The 19,532-nt window shown below is 42.2% G+C and overlaps 1 protein-coding gene across 1 annotated transcript; it reads left to right on the top strand.

The window, feature by feature from the left end:
• The first annotated feature begins 3,238 nt into the window (after window positions 1-3,238).
• FDX1 (ferredoxin 1) lies at window positions 3,239-18,882 on the top strand. The gene is made up of 4 exons (XM_032198995.1): window positions 3,239-3,447; window positions 8,116-8,240; window positions 11,743-11,872; window positions 16,414-18,882. Exons 1-4 carry the CDS (start codon window positions 3,275-3,277, stop codon window positions 16,526-16,528), a joined length of 543 nt encoding a protein of 180 aa, XP_032054886.1. The 5' UTR covers window positions 3,239-3,274; the 3' UTR covers window positions 16,529-18,882.
• Window positions 18,883-19,532: the final 650 nt, after the last annotated feature.

The raw sequence follows: 19,532 nt of genomic DNA, 5'->3' as shown, positions 1-19,532 counted from the left end.
AACCTATAAAAACACATAGGAAAGATGAAGCTCCTATTGCAAAATGTTTACTGTTAGAAGGAACATGTTGTGGAGACAAGCCAGGAAAACTTGCACACAAGCAATGTGAGATTCCAGGAGATGTCAGGTATATACCGTTAAGAATTATTGGCTTTTATTTCAGTCTGCTACTTTCCATCCAGGAATCCTGACATAATTTGCTGCACCACTTTGTCCAAGCTTGCCCACCCAAAAGCGTGCATTATATAGAAACCAGGAAGGAAATAAAGGAAAAAAAGGAAGGAGGGTAGGGGGCTGGCAGGGAGCTGGCAGCTCTGCGGGGAATCTGGGCATGATACCAAGGCAACAGGAGCGGTCACCTCATGGCCAAGGAGCCAGGATGTGGAGCAGCAAACCAGGGTCAGGACTGGGCTAGGAGACAGTAGTCAGGATCAGATGGAAATACAGCTGCACAAAAGGCCAGCACAAAGCCTCAGCTTAAAAGTGGCTCCCAAGGGAAAGGAGGGGCAGCCCCTCGCTTCTGGCTTTTTTCACAACAGCTCTTATCAGTGGAGGAGCTGACCTTGGACTCTGCCGATGAAACTTCTCCACGGGGTAATGCACTCCGGGCAATGGCAGTGCGAGGGCTGCAAACGAGCTGTGGAACGTGCTGAACATGGGGGTAGAGTAGGTTCATGGAAATGGACTTATTCAGGAAAAGGACATATGAATGAAAATCCCACATGAAAGGAGATTGAAGCAAAGACCAGAGCGTACTGTGTTCAGTTTGGGGGAATCAAGAACTCTTGCTGTTAACTGTGGCTTCATTAGTGAGAAGCAACAATCTGGTTGCTTCAATCTAACTGTTTACCCGTGTTAAACACGGGTGAATTCAAACTTGCTTATGCATAAATGACTCAGCGGAAGAACTAGGAGAATTACACAAGAGTTTTCTGCCTTGTGAAAGTGGACTTATAAAAACAGAGCCTAAATAAAAGGGCTGGAGGGGGTACGACAAATAGTGGGGTGAAAATCAAAAAGAACAGAAAATATTAAACTCATGGGCAGCACTGGCCAAGGAAAAATAAGTATCAATTATCCTATACTAAAAATTAAATTGATAAAATGAACTATCTGAAATAATTGGGCTCTCTACCCTTCCAAGGAGTGAAATTTCTGTACCTTTTTTTGTCAGTGAGGTTAATACCACCAAAAAACCTTTAAGAAACAGATAAATAGTTTACATTTAGTGACTTGAATTGCATGTGACAGCAAAGGTTTAAATTGGAAGGTCCAGAGGGTCCCTTTCAGATTTATTTCCTGCATTAACCATTAATTTATGATGAGCAGCCTTCTGGTTAAAGTCAGACTAGATTATCTGATGCACTCTTTTGACCGTACAATATTAGAAATCCACATAACGCTGAAGTATTTAGCTATATACTGCCTTACATATATGCATATATGATTCGATGCTGACCTGACAATGCTGAAATAAACTATATCCTTTGCAGCCACATTCTTTGGTGTTGCAAAAGAGAGAAACCTAATGAAACAGAGCTCTGCATGGGTGAGAGGATACCAGCATACAAACTGAGGATCTGGCCTCCTGCTGTTTATTTCAGTGACTGTTCTATGATATGTTCCAGTATGCTGACTGTATTTATGTAAATGTATGATTTAACAAATATATACTGTGCATTGGTTTCAGTTATATTTAACAAATGTCACTCTATGAAAAGAGTATTTGAACAAATGCAATTACTTTGCTAGTAATCAAAGAACAACTGAAAGGGATTCTGCTTGTATTACACGGTCATAACCCAGCTGACTTCAGTTACTTGGAGCCTCCGTGATGGTTATTACAGAAATTGCCTACAAAAAAAAATGGTCCTCCACCTGCCAGATGAAATTTAGAGATACACTATGCATCTAAGTAACTGTAACACTTCTAAAATCCCGTCTTAAAGGTAAATGGGGACAGACAAATATTTGTTTTATAGAAAGAATACTAGATTATAAAGGATAACAACAATAAATAAATTTTCCAGAAAACTGGCACATATAAGTCACTTGGTTTATGGACAGAAAGTTTGGTGGCTCTTTACCTTTCCACCACAACCTTCTCCTTTACTTAAAGAAAATACACCAGTGTAAATTAGATTGTATAATGTCATCTCCCTCATTGATCTGACTCTGATGCAACAAAAATATACTCCTGAAATCCTAAGGCATCAGGAAGAATCCTGTGTACCTAAGAGCACTAGAAGTAAACAATTCTTCCTTTTCCCCATTTATTTCCACCCCTGTTTGAAAACATTATTTCAAAGTAAATACCGTATTTTTTAATTTTTTCACTCTCCAATCTGAGTATGTTAGGATGATCTACATCACAACATAATCAGATCTTGTAGGCTGATGTGTATATTACAGGGAGATGACTTAGGTCTATGCGTGGTCTGTACAGCTGAGGATATCTCAAAATTTCTATACTGATATTTGAGTTCTCCTCCTGCTAAAACCTCTGATATCTTTGCCGTCCCTTTGCTGCTGGCTGGGATTTAGAAGTTGATCTTCTGACAGAAGAAATAGCAGTGAGGACCTGGGAACTTCTCTGTGATCCTGTGTGGCCAGCACAGAGGGTAGCTGAGAGCTCTGAGCCACCACCACCAACACCATCACCACCATCACCACCACCACCATCACCACCACCACCACCACCATCACCACCACCACCATCACCATCACCACCACCACCAGCACCATCACCACCACCACCAGCACCACCACCACCAGCACCACCACCACCACCACCAGCACCACCAGCACCACCAGCACCACCACCACCACCACCACCACCACCACCACCACCACCACCACCACCACCAGTACCACCACCAGCACCACCAGTACCATCACCAGCACCACCACCACCAGCATCACCATCTCCCTGCCCACAGATCCTAATCCACCACACATCAGGCTTCAAAAAACACCACTGCGGATTTATTAACAACTCCTTGTGCCAGCAGTGCCTCGAAATCCCCTCCAGCCGGCGCCGGGGCGGGCAGAAGGACACCCCGCTCCCTGCGGGACCACCCTCAGGGGGCGGCCGCTGCACCGAGCACCGCCCGGCGCCATCACGGCGCGGCGCCACGCACTTTGCGTAACCCCACGGCTTTCGCGGCGCCGTCCCCTCCCGACGCCGTCAGCAGTGGGCGGGCAGCGCGCTACGCAGGCGGCGTAAACCCGTACGAGAGTCGCCGTGGACTTTGCCTCCTCTCCGTGCCACAAGATGGCGGCCCCGCCGCCCGCCCGCCTCCTCAGCCTGCTCCGCGCCGCCGCCTCCTCGCCCTCCTGCCGCCGCTGGCTCCTCTCCTCCTCGCCGGCAGCCGGGACGAGGCCGGGCTGCGGCTCCGCTGCCTTGTCGGCCCGGCCCTTCGGCCTCTCCGCCCGGGCGGCGCGCAGGTAAGGGCAGCGGAGCGGGCACGGCTGAGGGCAGCGATCGGGGGCACCCGGCCCCGGGCACCCGGCCCCGGCCCCTGACGAGCCCTGAGGGGCTCGGGGCAGGGCCCGGCCGGGCTTCGTCTGTCAGGGGACTGCCCCTCGGTGGGGGGCTTGGGGCTGGTATATTCTGTTTTTTGTGTTTTTCGTTTTAGTAAAACTGACTAGATCGGTGGTGGAAGCGCAGCACGTCGAAGGCAGCACAAATCTGAGGATCTCCCCTGCTTGTGGCACAGTTTCTCTTCAGGATATAGGTGTTTAGGGCCCCTCCTGCCCTCAGCCGTGCTGTGGCATGCTCGAGCCCTGTAGGCACCCATATTGCACGGTCCACGGCTACAGATTGGCAGCACTACACGTAGTCAGAAACTTGTTTGTGCGTGGCCTCGGAGACCATAACCTGTGTATCCAAAGGTCTGAGCCCGCAGGTAACTTCCAGTATTCAAAATGCACCTTTAAAAGGCAAATTAACTTGGTTGTCAGAGGAGTTTCTCTGACTAAGAGCAGAACCCACAGTGGGCTGCCCAGCATCGGGGCAAGCCTAGCCTCTTTCCAGAGGGCTGGGTAGTGCCCTTGCCATCAAAGTCATTTCAACAGTTTGGTTTTAAGCAAACAGTCCTGTAGGTGCTCTTTACTTTGTCCCAGCAGATACTTTTAATAGAGACAAACAAACCTGGTAGTTCAGGACTCCTGTACAAGGCATGTGTGGGGCCTGTTTAGGTTGCTTCTCTGAGTGACTCTAATGCCTTAATAGGTAGGTCTCCACTAACCTGCCCAGACCATCATTAATGTTGAGGTCACTGAAAAAAAATAAAACAAAACAAATAAACACGCTTTGAAAAACACTGTCAGGACTCAAAAAAAAAAAAAAAAAAAAGTATTGAAGTTATTGAACAGGGTCAAATAGGATGAAGCAGCTTACTGAAAAGGGAAGACATTTCCTTACCTAATTGTTATATAAGACCAAGAATCCTGCAGGTCTTTCACACAGACTGAATGCAGGCTTGTAAACAGACCAGCCATTTGTTCACACATATTGCACAAGCAAGCATTTCAAATGTATTGTTTAAATAATACATGTTATAATCCAGCTAAATGACTTGGAAGGAGAAAAAAAAATCCTGGTTTCTTTCATACATCAGTAGTTCCTCAATTTACATGCAAGTTATTTTTTTCTAGTCCTGCTTTTATTGAGCAATGTATTATTTGAGACCCAGTTCCTGAAACTGGTATAGTCAATGTTAGTCCAGTAAAAACATTCATTCCTCATTGTTTTTACATATAAAATTACCTGTATTTATGTCTAGAGAATGAAGGCCTAATCAGGTAAAATTGTCAGCAGAAGAGATTCTTGGGAGCAGAGGTTTCCAAAGGGGTTCAGTGGGGAGCCTTATGTTTTCCTTCCCAGTTTTGTTATGTTTCTTCAGTCTATTTTTTCCCCTGTTTTCCCCACTTTTCATTTTGAGATGAACAGCAGTTATCTAAGAATTTTTTATAGCAGTTTAGATATTTATACAGTATTCTTGGTGTCACAACATAATTGCTGCATGGTTAAGGATTAGTTCAGGTTTGTAACTTCCGTATTCTAAGACTTGTGTAATAGTTTAATGAAATGCTACTGGCAATTAGGGCTGTTGAATGAACCAAAAAAATCTGAAAATAATGGAGTATGTCTCTCCATGTGCAGCAGAAGGATGCAGTTACCTTTTTTTTTTTTGTTTGTTTGGAAGAATATGGATGGTACTTAGAAGTCGAAGATCCAGAAGGGCACCTCTTTTAAAGGAGGAAAAGTGGCTGTCAGGATTCTTGCAGTACATTTTTGCACAGGAGGGACAGCGAACAGCACTTAGAATTCTTCAGTGCTCTTCAGTTTGTTTGCAGTATGCTTAATTTAGGGTATCTTCGTGTAGGTTGGTAACAATGGTGATAGGACTGTGGCAACCATATGAAGAAATGAATTTTACTTTACAGCCAGCTTAAAAAAAAAAAAAAAAAAAGGTTAATCTAAGCATGAATTGGGATGTTTTATGCAAATCACACAAAATATGTTTGGTTCTTTCTGGTAATCCTGAGGCTATTTATGCTTGCGCAAGACCTGGCATTTGTTTCACCTTAATTTTCTGTGACTGCTTTGCAGGGTGGTGTGTGTGGTTCCCACCCCCCAGTGCAGATGTAGACAAAAAGCCATGTTGCTTGAAACTCATAAACCCTAAATATCATTTCATGTAGATGTGGCTTTTCTTTTAACAGTATCTCCCAGTCATTAAAAAGATCTTTACAGAGTGTGTTTTGAATGTCTGACTGGCCTGATTATTTATTATGTACATATATTTCTGAAAGTATTTTCACCAGTCGGGCTCATGCACAGTAAAGCCTCGGTAACTTAAACTTTTTGAATTAAACTTTTTGACTGTGTGAAGAGTAGCAGAGATGGCAATAGCAGAAAAATAGATCCTACTGGAAGACTAGGAAGGTATCTTTAATGTTGTTACAAATAAATACATTTCAGTTACTAACCGGAGTGGATTAGACCCTGCGGAAGAGATTACTTCTTGTAATGTTCTTTAACAAAAACTGGGGACTTAAAGATGGTGCTTCCCTTTTCCCCTGCCACATGCAGCACCAGCGGAGGGTTCACAGCCACGGTGCTGTTCCACAACTGGCCGGAGCTTGTCTAAAGTTGTGGCTTCAGGACGGGAGATCCCGTTTTTGTTCCTCATTTTGTGGTGGGCAGTGGCCGTTCTGTCTGTTGGGTTAGCTCAGGGTGCTTTGTTTTTGCAGTTGGTTTTCAGCCAGATTACCAGACTGAGTTGACTTGCCCATGCATCATCCTTAGACCAATACAAACCAATACATCGTGTTGACAGAAATATTGTAGTGGTTTCCCTTGGCTGTGTGAGTAGGAACCTACGCCTTTCCAGATGCAATCTAAACCCATCAGCCTGAACCTCCAGTGAAGCTGACGTTTGGTAAAGGTGGTGGATGTTGTGCTAGCATGTCTGAGAAGTGGGTGCCCATCTCCTGGGCTGTGCTGTGGGAGCACAACAGAGGGGTGAGAAGCAGAGCAGAGTGGTTACTGCTCAAACCTCGGCAGGATGGCTTGCTGGAGGCGCTCCAGTCACACAGTCACCTCTGATGTCACATTAGTTACATTTTGTAAACATACATCTTCTAAGATTGCTAAATTTTATTGTATTGCATGCTCCAGTTGAACCATGCAGATCTACAAGGTCAACCCTTCATTATCGATTATCATTTTGAAATGAATTCGGAATTAACAGTAGCCTGTGGCTACCCTCCAGAGAATGGGCTGCGGGACGATACGACTAGGAGTGAGCAACTACAGCACCGTAACGCATCGCGGCACCTCCTGCTGCCAGCTGCCTTCCAGTTGTGGCATGTACATCAAGTCTGGAGCAACAAACGTGTTTGTTGTTCAAAACAAACTTCAACTTTAATTGCTAAAATTACATTTTCTTTTATAGGTGGTTCCAAAAATAATCAACCTACTGATGTTTCAGTAAGGCCACTTCTAAATTTTTGTTTTAATATTCAGCCTTACAGATTTCCTTATGAGTTTCCTAGGGGGTGACTAGATTTTCAAGCTTGTCTGCTTTCTGTGTCGTAGATCACTCAAAGCCCACAATTATGAAAAAGAGGTAGTGTCAAGCATGCTGTTCTTAAACATGGATTTCACATTGAAATAAACATGTTGCATTAGCTTCCTTTTTTTCTCTATCTCTCTCCTCTCTTAGATTTCTTCCCCGTCTGCCCAACAAGTTTTTCTTGTTTTGCTTTCTTACTATGAGAAAGAGAATAGTCTGTTTAAACAAACAAACTCTATTTTGTTTGCTAGTATGTTAAAAACTTTCCTTTTAATTTGCATGTAACATGAAACACCAAAAATCCCTGTTTTTTCCATATAAAATACTTTAGTCTTAAGAAATTTTTATGCGGAGTACAAGGAAAAAATTTTCTTAAATATACACAATTGTCTGAAAAGCAAAGCAGGAAACCTTTCTTCTGATGTCCATGTTGAAATTTCAATGACCTTTGCTAGAATAAATATTTACAAAGTGAAATCCTAAGAAAACCCTTGCTCAACAAAGCAGAATGCTTTTGGAGTGCTTCCATTATTGTGAGGAGTGAATTAAATTTCGGAGTTGATAAGTTAGAATGCCTTAAACTCGAAGCAGAAGTGGGAAGACCTTAAAGTTGATCTAGCAGATAATGGTGAGAACAAACAACATTTCATAAATGCAAAGCAAGAGTCTCCAGAAAGGTGTGAAGAGAAGCAGTTGAATTAGCTGTTCTATTTGGCAAAAATGCAAATAGAGTGCCTAAAATAAACTAGCTCTGACTCTCTTTGGTGAAAGGTGAAGCATCGGGATTCTGCATAGCTTCTAGTGACAAAACATAAATGAGAGGTTGTCTTGTTGTTTTCATGTCTCAGGTACAGCAGTGAACGCCTCTACCTGTAACAGTTTGTAAAAGTCAGTGACTTCCTTGGGTCACTGCGTCTGCACCTTTAAAAGTTGGTGCTGGTTACTGTCGTAGTAGTAGTCAATCAATTTTAAAGGTCTAAACAATTTTTGTTTTGTTCCTTTGGTTTTATTACATGCTTTTCTTTTTCAGCTCAGAAGATAAAATAACTGTTCACTTCATCAATCGTGATGGTGAGAAACTAACGGCCAAAGGAAAACCTGGAGATTCGCTGCTGGATGTTGTTATTGAAAATAATCTAGACATAGATGGTTTTGGTAAGTAGACGGCTCGAATACCGTATTCAGTGTCAAGAAACTATGGTGTTTCTTCAAAAAGTTTATTCAAAAGTATTTTTAAGTTTATTGTAAAACCTAGATGTACTTTATTTGGATTCTTTTCCCTGTTATTTTCCTGCAGGTACATAGAATATTTTGGATCAAGTTCTAAAAAAATTATTTGAGGTGAGCTTTGCTTGAGTGTTAAAGGAGGGCAACATGGACAGAGTGCCATCAAAGTGGAATCTGAAAGATCACAGCAAGGTTTGGGTTGGACAGGACCTTAAAGACCGCCTGTTCTAACCCCCTGCCATGGGCAGGGACACCTCCCACCAGTCCAGGTTGCCCAAAGCCCCATCCAGCCTGGCCTTGAGCACCTCCAGGGATGGGGCATCCACAGCTTCTCTGGGCAGCCTGTGCCAGGGATTTACCACTCTCTGAGTGAAGAATTTCTTCCTAACATCTAATCTAAACCTACCTTCTTTTAGACTAAAGCCATTCCCCTTGTATTATCACTCCACCCCCTGACAAAGAGTCCCTCCCCAACTTTCCTGTATCCCCCTTTAGGTACTGGCAGGCCTCTGTAAGGTCTCCCTGGAGCCTTCTCTTCTCCAGGCTGAACAACCCCAACTCCTTCGGTCCTTCATCTTGGAGCTGCTCCAGCCCTTTGATCATCCTGATGGCCTTCCTCTGGACATGCTCCAACAGCTCCCCGTCCTATTTGTGCTGGAGGCCCCAGAGCTGAATGCAGGGCTCCAGGTGGGGTCTCACAGGAGCAGAGCAGAGGGGGACAATCCCCTCCCTCACCCTGCTGGCCTCGCTGCTTTTGGTGCAGCCCAGGGTATGGGTGGCTTTCTGGGCTGCAAGCACACATTGCCAGCTCATGTTGAGCTTCCGACCAACCAACACCCTAAGGGCTGCTCTCAATCCACTCTCCACCCAGCCTGTATTTGTGCTTGGGTTTGCCCAAGATCCAGGACCTTGCACGTGGCCTTGTTGAGCTTCCTGAGAAGACCCACTTCTCAAACCTCCCCAGGGCCCTCTGGACGGCAGCCAACCCAGTGTCACCCCCAGTCTTGCTGAGGGTGCACTCGATCCCAGTGTCCGTGTCGCTGACAGAGATGTTAAATAGAGCTGTTCCCAATTCAGACCCCTTAAGAACTCCACTCCTCACTGGTCTCCACTTGGTCATTGAGGCGCTGACCACAGCTCTTCGAGTGTGTCTATCCAGCCAATTCCTTTCCCACCGAGTGATCCATCTCTCAAACCCACGTCTCTCCAATTTGGAGACAAGGATGTCATAAAGGACAAAGACTCTGTGCAGCTCCAGGTAGAGGACATCAGTTGCTCTTCCCTCATCCACCAGTGCTGTAACCCCATCTGAGGAAGCCACCATATTCATACAGCAGTGTATGTTGTCATCAATCCCCTCTTTGTTTTCCATGTGCCTTAGCACAGTTCCAGGAGGATCTGGTCTGTGATCTTGCTGGGCACAGAGGTGAGACTGACTGGCCTGTTGGTTCCATGGTTGTCTCTTTTTTTCCTTTTTAAAACTCTGGGTTAGATTTCCTCTTTTCTAGTCAGTGGGAACTTCACCAGACTGCCACAGCTTCTCAAATACGATGGATAGTGGCGTAGCCACTTCATCTGCTGGTTCCCTCCAAGTCCTCGGATGCGTCTTACGAGCTTCTATGGACTTGGGCACCTTCAGGTTCCTTAGATGGTCTAACCTGCTCTCCTGTTGTGGGAGGTTCCTCATTCTCACAGTCTCTGCATTTGCCTTCCACAACTTGGGTGGTGGGGCTGGAGCACTTGCCGGTGAAGACAGGCTGACATACTTGTAGAAGTTTTTCTTGTTGGCCTTGACATCCCCGGCCAGATTTAATTCTATCAGGGCATTAGCATTCCTAACCTGGTCCCTGGTTTGTCAGACAAATTTCTCTGTAAAGATGAAAGATGCCACCTGCGAGATCTTCTGAGCTGAAAGGTTCTGGAGGCAACACACAAATGGTGTATTTCTAACAGTGTCAGGTTAGTTCTGTATTGTTGTGTGATCTTAATTTGTTGTTTGCCTTTTTATAGCAGAAATTTTATGGTATTTGAGAGCTGAGTTGAAGGAAACAACCAGATACGTGCCATGTCGCAGGGAAGAGCAGAAAGGTTGCTGCTTATAAAAAGGGCTGGGGTAAAGGAGGCCAATGTGCTGGGGGAATTCTAACTCAGTACAAGGTCTGGTCAAAATGAAAACAGGAGGAAGTTATAAAGCCTTTATATTCCTTCTAACCATGGGAAGTCCAAAGTTTGTTCCATGAAAGTTACAGGATTCAGACAGTGCAAAGCCAGCTTTCAGAACAGGTGTTTAAATGAACGTGAGTTTATGAAATAATAGTGCAAAATAAAGCAGGAAAGGGAATTACAGTTTGTGTAAGTGAATACATAGCATGGGGCAATTACAGGAAAAAATAAGTACGTTAGTGCACTACAGCTTGAAATCTGAGGTATGTTTCATTGAAGTATGAATAAATTTCACTGCTAGTAATAATCTTTAAGACAATTTTACAGAATCTTGTTATGAGTTGTATACATTAGGGGAAGAAGAGTCTTAAAATTCTGTAACATTGTGATAGCTAGCTTTATGTATCATTTTATTAGGTGTATCATACAGGCCTTTGACTAGTCTGCTTGTATTCTACAGCTAATATTCTTCCAGTTTGTGTATGTATCAGCCATTTTAAAGCAGTGTGGTAAGGTAGAAAACTAATGCTCTCAGTAAACTCTAAATAATGTCCAAGGTAAATGTTTGACATACTGTAGCAGCCTTTAATTATAACATGCTGTGCCTATTTCAATAATAATTTGATAATGAAGCATCACACTAGGGCAGGGGAGTAATGCAATGGAGTAATGCAAAACCATGTTCTGTGTTTAGAGGGGAAAAATAATGAGGGAAAAATGTAAAATGTAAATCTTACGTATTTACTTCTAGCACTAGGGGGCATCCCACGTGCAGTAATAAAGATAGAAGTATCTGTGCATGAAGACTTGTAAAACTGTTGTGATATTCAGCTGCACTCGATTCAATTCCTACAGCTGGCTTTACAATTGCAAAAACACCTTCCACTCTTTAAACAAACTGGTTGGTGTGATTTCTTTAAACTTATTTTTTTACTCATTACTATTTTCCCCAACATTGAGACACTTAAATTGTTGATGTGACAACTTGAACATTAATCAGCCTTTAACATTTTATTAAATTCTTTCCACGTTTGTTTTTTGTACTTGAAGACATGATACTGGATCTTCTAGCACAACGTCACACTTGCTTTGAGTATGTGCTATTGATACTGTTATGAAGTATAACAGTGCAGTGCTTTCTGTGTGGTTCTTATGATCTGATGATCAATCCCTCTCTTTACTTTAGTAGCTGAAACATCTATATAAATTCTTCTGAAATACGGTAATTTGGAATTTGAGCTTTCTGTTACCTTGCTGTTTTCTTCAGGTGCGTGTGAAGGAACGTTAGCCTGTTCGACTTGCCACTTAATCTTTGAAGACCACATATTTGAGAAGCTAGATGCAATTACTGATGAAGAGATGGACATGTTAGACCTGGCATACGGCCTCACAGACACGTAAGGCACCCTAAGGCTTCCCTACATCAAAGAACAGAAAGGAGGGTTTGCACATGGGAAAGTCCAGTGTTCTTAGAATACCTTAATCAGCTTTTAATGAATAACTGGGTTCTGTTACATGGATAGGACCAGCAAGTTTAACTGTTGTTTTTCTGAATTCATACTGATGTCAGTACAGTTGATGAAATTTTAATGCCAATACTGTCAGGTTTTGTAAACTGAAGAGTGGCAGTTTCTAGCTCTTTTGTCTGATGCAGAAGTGCCAGATACTGAAGTGTGACCAAAACCCCAGTTCGTTCACCAAAAACTTTGCCACTGCAGTCCTGTGTGTGAATTTCCTTGTTCTTGTTTCTCTTCTGTTTTCTGTCCCCATCAGTGTGTATCCAGTTAATGTATTTTATGGATATTTTTACGTCAGCGTTTTAGTTTGGGTCAGATCTTTACACAGAACTGCAAAATGGTTGAGGTTGGCAGGGGCCCCTACTGCCACCCCTGCTCAGACAGGAACACCCAGAGCAGGCTGCCCAGGACCATGTCCAGGCGCCTTTTGAAGATCTCCAAGGAGGGAGATTCCACAACCTCTTTATTTTTTCTATGCTATTTTTTTCTGTGCTAGTGAAGTAACCTTCTGTTCCTCAGCTTCCCTCTGTCACATGCCTTCTGACGGGAGTCACAGCCTCGTCACAGACCACGTCACTCCACATACCTGTTCCTCAGGGCCGCACTGCTTGCTGGCGTGCACACAGCCTATATCATAGAAAATAATCACGAGAGCCATAGGCAGCTACACTGAAAGGTTTCTTAAGCCCTTTCCTTCAGGTTTTAAAACAACTGCTTGTTGGAAGTCTTTGAGGATCTTTCCAGGGATTTCAGAGGGCTTCATACCTGGCCTGTATAGCATTTATTTTTTAATGTCTCTGCAAAGAAGTATTCTGAATTAACTCATTTATCTCCTTATACCGACAATGGGAATCCTGCACAAATGTTTTCTCCATAAGGGTATGTTTTCTCTAATTTCAGTCAGATCTTAATTTTTTAGGAGGTTGTGAAAGCAAAGAAGTAAAGCTGAGAAACCTGTTTCAGCTTCATTTTTTTCTTCAACCATCTTTTTAGTTAAAGGTTTAAAGCAAGGGTGTTTTAGTGAAGAACTGAAAAGCAGTAGAAAGCCAGAGCTCTCTGTTTAAACACTATTTTCTCTCAGATTCCTTCAGACTAAATTAAGTTTTAGACCCTCTGAAGGCACGTGCTGCTTGTGTTAGGTTCTCCTAACATCATATGTTCTTCCTATGGCCAGGGATCTTTCAGGTGTGTGAGAGGAAGACTTTTCTGGAAGAGAGTGCTTTAAGTGATTTTCATGTTTGCCATAGCTTGCCTGGTCTCATGCTGATACAAAGCTTTGTAATGGAGATGTGCTGCCATGCGCTGTCATAAGTCCGAGGATAAAAGTTTTTTTTCTTGTCAGTGACTCTCTGGAACTGGAAAGGTTTCAACTAGCAGCTGCTGTGAAAGTTAATGCCTCATAAAATGAGGGAATGATTGGAAAAGCTAAAACAAAATCATTTTGAATAACTGTAATACAATGGAGGTTCCTGAAAGTAATAAGATGAGAGGGGAGGGGGGAAAGTAAACCCTGGCAAATTAAATGTTTAGAAAGAATGCTGAAGGAAAAAGATTAGAAACAAGAATATTTTTCTACTTTTTAACAAGCTATTTCAGCCTAGCAGAAGCAGGAAGCTTGTCATCCCTGGAAGTCTTCAAAAGACGTTTAGATGTAGAGCTTAGGGATATGGTTTAGTGGGGACTGCTAGCGTTAGGTCAGAGGTTGGACTCGATGATCTTGAGGTCTCTTCCAACCTAGAAATTCTGTGATTCTGTGATTCTTCATGAAGAGCTAATAGGTGATGTAGAAGGTGCACTTATAAATAGATACATAAAAGCAAAGGTGTTTTCTTTCTTCTTTTTTCCATTGTCTTTTCCTGGAGATGTTACAAGGATGTCTGTGCACTGGAAGCTTTCTTTTCAGGGGACTTCCTGGAAGATCTGTGCTAGATTTTATGTAGCGTTCATGTTTGTGAATGACTCGAGAGAAGAGATGAAGAGCAAGATGCAAAGCTTGTGTACAGTATTGTGTGACTCTACAGTAAAGTCAGAAACTGGCTGTGACAGCACCTAGAAGGATCTTACGTGGTTGAGTGATGGGAAACAAAATTTGGTGGTAACAGATGCAGATTAATGCATATGGAGAGGCAGGTGGAACAGTGGTAACTTTGCTTACTTGAAATGGGATGGCAGCGAGCTAAGCCTTTTCAGGAATGTCAGTTTAAAGTGTTTTTTCATTTTTTTATTTAAAAAAAAAAAAGTAAATGGAACATCAGCAATATGAGGTAGGACCAGGTAGAAAAACAGAAAATACTGTTATATGACAAAATAGGGATTAACTGTATCTTCATATTTGTACAACTCTGACTTCCTGCCTCTTTAAAGAAAATAGAATGAGAAGAAGCAAAGGGAAGGCCTGTTGAAATGGTTAAAGGTGAATGGCTTTCAGGCAGGAATCAACTAAATCATTCTTTTTCTTTTTCTTTTTTTTTTGGAGGTGGCGTGGTCCAAACTTCTTAGGCTGTCAGGGGAGGGGGGAATCTGGTTAAAGGTCTGTAAAATTGCAAATGCTGTGGATGGAAGGTAGTTTGTTTCTCACGGTGTTATTTAGCTCTACCTAATGCTTCGTATTATCATGTAGCAGGCTCAAAAAAAGTGTTGTTTCAAATGAAGCTAACTCCATTGTCAACACTACAGTGTACATCTGCAGTTAGCTTTGGTTCTAACTGAAAAACAGAAATTTCAGCCAATTTAAGCCTTGCAAACAAGTATTGTAAATTGCATCTCTGTAGTGGATTGACTCCAAAAGACACTTTTATGCTTGCATATTCACAAGTTGAAGTCTTCTGCCAAATATATATATTTATGCATGTATTACAGTACCTCGAAGCTGATGCATGCAGTCACTTACACTGCTTTCAGGTGTAGCACTCAACCAGCATCTTTAACAGCTGCTCTCTACGTGCTTGAAAGAGTTCTGTGCACATATTAATGTGGTATCTTTCTTATGATCTCTCTGCCTATGTTCCTATGCTGATTAAATTATTATTCAGCTGGTGACATGGAATATTGTACATCCTTGCTAACACTTAGGTATTCCTAAAAATGAATGCGTATATGTTAAATTGGCTGAGTTCCTTTAAAAAGCTGGGAGTAAGACTCCAATGTTAAAACAGCAGAGAAAGATACTGCACATTGCTGGACTAAAGAAGCAAAACTGGAAGAGAGGATTCATTGTGTGATAATGTAGTGATTACTGAGATTAAATATATTTTTCAAGTTCCTTATATCTGTCTTACCCAACACGCAAGCTGCATTAATTCACTTCTTTCTGTGAACATAATGTTTTGATTGGGTCAGTGAATTTGTAGGATGATAAACATGCTTGTCAGGATATATTCCTGTTTCCGCAGTGTTATCATCCACTCGGTCATGTTAAAAACCTGATCCAATTACCCTCAGCTGTAGTTTGCTTCTTTGTTTACGAACTGGTAAAAAGTTGGCAGGCTTCTTTAATATATGTAAATTCTGGCAAACACTGTGCTAAGCCTGCAAGGAGCGAGTTCTAAAGAGATCAAATTTTAGACTTTTTAAAGACCCTGTAGCTATCGTTTGGACATGGAATAAGGTAGTTAATATGTCCCATGTGGTTCATGTGTACTCTCCATTACCTTATCACAGAGCTTTTTTTTTTTTTTTTAAACAATGTTAGTGGTAGGAAGATGCTTCTTAGATACCTGCTTAGGCAGCAGCTGTGTTAAGAGAAGGTAAATGGGAATTTTCTTGTAAATAATTAGGAAAAAAAGTCTAGAACTCCAGGTAGAAGTTGGAGGGGGAGGTCAGACTTGGACTTGAACTTGTAAAAGATACCAGGGATAGAAATGGAAAGAAGTTCCTAATCTCTTCTCAGGCAGGTTGTATGTAGCTTTTCTGACAAATTCTGTAAAAATTCAACTAACCTAAGCTCTCAGGTGTGTTGTTCAGATGCATGTTCAGTTTTCTCAGGCTGTCTTCAGACCCTGGGTGGGTTAGGCTGTGCTTTTACTGAGGTTGTCCTTCAGGTTAGTTGCTTTGTCTCTTCAGAGAGGCTGAATTCTCTTGGGAGATCAAGTGTCTGTCCCTACCCTTGACTGTGAACCACTGTAAAAGGAAGGGTCACCATCGCTGTGTTGCCTCAGCAAGTGTGAAGCACTTGGTGTTCCCCTTCCAACGTACTGAAGCCTGTAACCTAAGAGTGTAAATCAGTGACCGTGACTAATGCCACATATCTTTGCATTGATGCAAGCAGTTTACTACTGGTCTTGATTAAGACCGTGCACGAGGGGACTGTTTCTGGATCACAAAGTGTTTGGGATGGCCGAAGGTCCAGGAAGCAGGGCTGGCTGTAAGTACTGAGAGATGTGTGACTGGCTGGAGCTCAAGGCAATGTTATTTCCTTACAGATCACGTCTAGGCTGCCAGATCTGCTTGAAGAAGTCAATGGAGGATATGACTGTTCGAGTACCAGAAGCTGTTGCTGATGCTAGACAATCAGTAGATATGAGTAAAAACTCCTAAAAGAAGACACCATAGGAGTTTTAAAGAAGCTTAATTATTTTTATAACTTATTTTTAAATGTATAATTAAATATGGAAACTTACATAATTGTGAGTTATTTTATATGACTATCAATACTAGATTAATGCTATTTTAATTTTCTGTATAGAACCTCCTATATTTTTACGCATAAGATGCAATAATACTTCTAACTGATCATTGGACTATAAATGTTAGCAAGTGTATTACAGATTTCATAGAATATTAATCTGCCAAAACCTTTAATGATGTTTGAAAACTGAATCACTTCTACGAGACCTCTAAAACCCCTGGGCATTGCTGGGTTTCAGACCTAGATCTGTTAAAGAGCACAATTTGTAAGACTGCATGGGGTCTGTTTAAGTGATGCCATTAAAGGTGGTGTGCTCAGAACTCACTGATTCACTTTCTCACTAATGATGATACTTCCTTAGCAAATAGCGGATTTTCAGGGTAGGGATTTTACAAACTTTAGGAACTCATTGGAGACGTGACAAATTCTGTCTCACAGAAATACTGTTAAAATCACAAAATCTAGGGGCCAGTAAAAGAATGTGGGCACCTGCTGATTAATTATTGCGGTACGCCACAGATGTGGAGATCCACGTGGCTTAGAGTAAGGGCTTGGAGCTGTCTGACCGGCACAGCCAGAGGAGGTGAATGCAAATTCTTGCCATTCTCTGAAGCTTGGATGGCTGAGTTGGGGCTGAAGAAAGCAGGGTTTGTCAACGTAATGTTTGTTCTGAATCGTTGTCTCTTGTTTTTCCCATTTTGAGCTTGTTCAGGAGGCAGCCTGATGTTAGCTAAGGCATTCAGTGTGAAGAGAGTCCTGCGTTCTGTGCCTTGCTCCCAAATCATTTCAGTGATTGATGTGAAATGACTAGGTACATTTTTTTCCATAAATATGCACTCGGTTTCCCAGAGATCCCCATGGTGGGATATCGTGTGGAGTGATGATCGAGAGCCTTCAGTTGGGTCTGGGCTTAGTCATTCTGAAGTAGGGCAAAATGAAACAATGTCTCTAAGACTCGATTAGTTTCTTCTTTTTTTTTTGGCCAAAATAATTAAATGAAATGTCTGTCATTAATACAATAGAAGATCATAGAAGATAGTAGTTGTTACTGTTACGATTTTGGGCATATGCTTATGTCTAGATCATGTTTATTTACATTTGAATGATCTAATGTATTCATCAGTGCTTTAACTGAACTGGTGACAATGACACTTAGACACTGTTTCTTGAGTTATTGTATTTACGGGAGAGGGGTAAAATACTATCCAGTGTTGAATATTGGGATTATTTTGAGCTTCATAAAGCAAAAAAATAGTCCCTCTTACAAAAATAGTATTTTCTAGGACTGTATTGAAAATAATAGATGTAGCTTGGAATCCTTGATGTCCTCTCTGAGTAGGTATTTCTTTGTTTTGTGGTGGTCGTTTGGGGCCTCCCCCTAAAGCAAGGTATGCTGAATGTGCTCTGCTCAGAGAACTTAATCGTTAGGGGTTTCAAAACTCACTTGGTATCTCATCACATTAAAAATGTGACTTCAGGGTTTAAATTTCCTCACTTTTTGAAAGATGAAGAGAACGAGGTTGGGTAGAAAGGTGGAAATAAATGGAAGAAGTGTTCTGAAGATACTGCTGCTTCCTTTGTAACTGCTGTGAGTTAGCTCAGAAGTTACCCCTCCCACCATAAATTGCCTTCCAGTTTGTGTTGCCTTTATCCTGAGTTCATTCACATATAGCAGTTCTTACTAAATAATGAATTTTTGATTTATTTTTTTTACATGAGACACAGATCCTTAGCTTCCAAGAGAGAACTCAGGTCATAACCAGATGTACTGTACGTCCTTACACAGGAAAGAAAAGAAATGTGAGGTTTCACTGTAGATGTGGCATTTGGGATGGGGCATGTTTGATTGTGTGGCGTTTTTGTTGTTTTGGTTTGTTTTTAAACTTACAGCACACAGCGCTTCTGCTTGTGGGAATCCTGCAGTGCTTAATGCTGTGTTAAACAAATGTGAAACAGCCATCATGCAAGCTTTCCTTGTAAACTGAGGCGGTTCCGTGTGATAGCTTCTTGTTAAAAGACTTGGTGAGTCTCCCATAGTGTGCCTGTGGAAGGAATTATGTAGTACAGCAAGGCAAAAAAAAAAAAAAAAAAAAGACACTTCAAAGCTCATTCTGAATTCTGGAGGTGTCCCATGGTGCATCTAAATGGAAATCTCAGAAGGCAAAAGAGCCGTCACGTAATCCCCAAGATGCACATCCAAGATGTACTTGTTTCCTTATTGTCAAAATGATTTGCAAATAAATCTTATTTTATACTACTTTGACACACCTTGTTTGTGTGGATTTTTTTTTTGTCCCTTTGAATGATTTCTGGGTGTAAAATGGAACTTCACAGTGGTGCACATTCACATACAGATGCGGATTACTGCTCAATGACACAATTAAAGCATCAAAGCTAGCTAAGTATGTTTATTGCTTACTTTGCCCAAGTAAGGATGACAGGTAACTGGCTTGCTGAACACACCCACTTTGTGTTGAAACATTGACTCAATGGGTCTCTCCTGTCTTTAGTCCCCTCAAAAATGAGGAGAAAATCAGAATTGACTTTGTTCCCTCTGTTTCTAAGCCTCCTTATGTGCTTCAGCATGTGCCTGTGGTCTGGGGTAGAAACAGATCATGGTGCCACTAGCTGCGGGGAAACTGCCTGCAGCTTCTGCTTGGTGTCTCGGACCTGAAGGCCTCCCACTGTCACACCCCTGCTCATCGTCCTGCCAGGGGAAGTTGCTGTCGCATGGACTGCAGGCTGTCGCCACCGGAGGAGAAAGCCAGTCCTGCAGGTAAGTTTGTTACTCTTCCCAGTAAGAAAAACTCCTGATTTATAAGCTCACCAATTTGGCTACAGGGCTCCCAAAAATTTAAGGCAGCTACATCCAGACTTACTTCATCTCCATGTTGGAGGCAAGTTGAAAAGATC

The sequence above is a fragment of the Aythya fuligula genome, chromosome 1, assembly GCF_009819795.1.
Source record: "Aythya fuligula isolate bAytFul2 chromosome 1, bAytFul2.pri, whole genome shotgun sequence".
Lineage (NCBI taxonomy): Eukaryota > Metazoa > Chordata > Aves > Anseriformes > Anatidae > Aythya > Aythya fuligula.
The sequence above is the reverse complement of the archived record's forward strand: the minus strand, read 5'-3'. Positions and strand labels throughout refer to the sequence as shown.